At 35.5% G+C, this 2,957-nt stretch overlaps 1 protein-coding gene across 1 annotated transcript in view; it reads left to right on the forward strand.

Annotated features, from left to right (window-relative positions):
* LOC102489538 (vomeronasal type-2 receptor 116-like) overlaps positions 1-2,957 on the forward strand; it is a 28,107-nt gene that overhangs the window by 17,909 nt on the left and 7,241 nt on the right. Inside the window, 1 exon segment of the mRNA XM_027769365.1 lies at positions 2,380-2,585. Within this exon segment, the coding sequence (XP_027625166.1) occupies positions 2,380-2,585 (206 nt within the window).

The following is a 2,957-nucleotide window of genomic DNA, read 5'->3' on the forward strand; positions in this document are numbered from 1 at the left end:
TAATAATGATTGGGGAAAACATAGAAAAGATATTGAATGTTGAAGCGGGGAGATTAATGTCTCTGTATTGACTGACATGCATGGCATTCCCTTTTGAAAAAGCATTGTAATACAATGTAAAGTTATATGTAATCCAATGTAATATAAAGAAGATTATGATGATAATAAAAAATAATTCTGTAAAAAATGAATAATTTAAAAAATAAACACTAAATTTATAAGTTTTATATGAAAATATCAAAAAGGGACAAATATACTAGACAAATTTGTTTAGCAAAACAAGTAAATACAATATACATAAATAAAAATAAACATCAGAAAGTTTAGTTTCTATCTTATTTCCACTTGTAATAACAATAATATTTTATTTGTACTTTGGACAAATTTGACATTGACTCTTCGAAAAGCAAAATTAAGAGGATAACATTGTTTATTAAAAATCTTTTTAATGACTCCTGCAAATGTTGTGGTGGTTAAGTTGCTGGACTCTTGTATATGGTTCCAGTCCCTGACTTGGCAGTTTGCTTTCTTTCTCTCTCTCTTTCATGAGCACACATGCCCTTTAGCAAATTTAAAATAATGATAATAGATAAGAGTAAATAAATAATTTTCTTAAAAAATCTATTTTGTGGGCTGAACCCATGGCCTAGTAATTAAGGCAGCTAGATTTCCATGGCTCAAGTCCCAGACCTGGAAGTCTAAGAAACATTCCAGGCATGTGTGTATGCATGCAGGTCTAAAAACAAAAAAGGAGGGAGAAATGGAGAAGGGATTGCAGTCTGACCATTTCCCATTGGAGGTGCTTTCTCCTCTTCTTTTCTCACTTTAAGGACACATTTCCACTAGGAAAAACAAAAAGCAACAATACCTCTTAGAATTCGATGTTTTAATTTTATATTTTGTCACACATTGTTTATTGTATTGTCATATTACAATCACACTCTTATCAAAAGATGTCCAAGTTAGCGTAATGGCTATGTCGCTGGATTCCCACAGAGTCGACCGCGGTTCGCGTCCTGGACCCGGTGGCTTAGAACTCACGCCGGGCGCGTGTGCATGCGTGCCCAAGATCCCGAGAGGAGAATGGAGGAGAAGGGATTGCAGCGTGACCATCCCCCCTGGGGGGTGATTTCTCGCTTTCTGTCTCTGCAAAAATATCTGTTAAAATTTAGAAGTTTTAATTTTATATTTTGTCACAAATTGTTTATTGTATTGTCACGTGACAATCACACTCATCAAAAGATGTCCAAAATAAAGATAAAGAACAAAACATATTGGTTCCCTTTTCAAAAGTTTTATTGCATCTAAATAGTATCCAAAAATCGCACATATTTAATGTACATATTTTGATAAACTTGGAGAAATACATACCTTTATAATACCACTACCACTATCAAGAATCTAAACCTATCCATCTATATGTCTTTTCAAAATTTTCCTACAAGGGGCAGGCAGGTGGTGTGGTGGTAAAAACACTAGATTCCTGCATGGCTGACTGTGATTATAATCTTGGACTTTTCAACTTGCTTTTTCCCTTTCTCTGTCTCTGTCTCTTTCTGGTCAATATAAAATATTAATAATACAAAATAAAATAGAATGAACATTTCTGTAAAAATTTATTTATTAGGTAAGGCATGTGCATTTTCCAGGCAAAGATAGGAAAAGTGAGAAATGAGACCTCCCCAATAAAAAGTGGTCATCGTATAATCGTGACCATTGGAATTCATGACCAATGGAATTATCTCCATTTGGAAATTTGGGCATGCACATATATGTGCTGGTTTTTTAAAAAATAATGATCATTTAACTTTATTATTATTTTAAAAATTTGATCAGAGAGAAAGAGAAAGTCAGAAGAAAATCCATTAGGTGTAGAATTTGAACCATGATCAGCCATGTGAGCGTCCAGCTCCTTAACCCCATTGCCACCTTTGGCCCCACCAAGTTTGTTTTGTAAGCTACAGGTACAGAACTCAAGTTGCCAGCTTTCCCATATGTGGTTTACAACCTTAATTACTCTGCTGTCTCACCCCACATTGTACCCTTTATTAATGACCAAGATTAACCTCCAATTGGTCCAAACCAGATTTTAGTAGTTTGAATTTTATGAGAGTCTGAGTACAAATCACACTCTGGGAAACATACTAGACTTTTTCTGATGAGTGACAACCACTCCTCCATCGTCTTCTTTCTATTGTTTTTTAAAGAGTTCATTTCACATGAACCCTGAGCTGCTGACCCCCTAAACCAAACTAAGCCCCTACAGAAAAGTGAATATGTAAATAGAGATGTTAAAATAGAAGGATTACTTTATAGATATGGACTTTCCACCTCTACATTAAATGCAGTCCTGATTTGTAAACCCTGCCTTTAATCCAGCTTCATCCATTTCTGAGGAAAAACCAACTGACAAACAGCACTGGGTACAACGTGCCCCTGTATGAAGAAAGAAATATGATACAGTATGATATTCACAATCTTGTGAGATTTCCTAATCACAGTTGGCTTTTGGTTAAAGTAGGAGACTTTATCTACAGGAATTCCTATGATCAAGGTTTGGACATCAGAGAAGAGATGATAAAGTGGTCTGTTAGTTTCAAAGAGGTATGATGTCATTTCAATATGGAGTACACACAGAGGTGGGGTCAGCAAATTGCATAGTACTTACATCACTGTAATCCCACATGAGTGATCGTGGTTTGAGTCCTGGACCTGGTGACTTGAAACTCATGCTGGATGTGTGTGCCATTCTTTTGGTGGGTGATTTCTCACATTTCCTCTCACCATCTGTCTGTCTTTTTCTTTCTGGTGAGTACACACACACACAAAGAATCAAAATATATATGAGTTATGTGAACAGAGTCTTTAAATAAAATTATATGACTACTTTACCTCAGCTAGAAATTTGATTTTTACAGGGTAGCAAGTGGCATCATTGTGAAGGTGCTGGACTCTGA

This window comes from Tupaia chinensis, unplaced genomic scaffold (assembly GCF_000334495.1).
Source record: "Tupaia chinensis unplaced genomic scaffold, TupChi_1.0 Scaffold149406_1, whole genome shotgun sequence".
Lineage (NCBI taxonomy): Eukaryota > Metazoa > Chordata > Mammalia > Scandentia > Tupaiidae > Tupaia > Tupaia belangeri.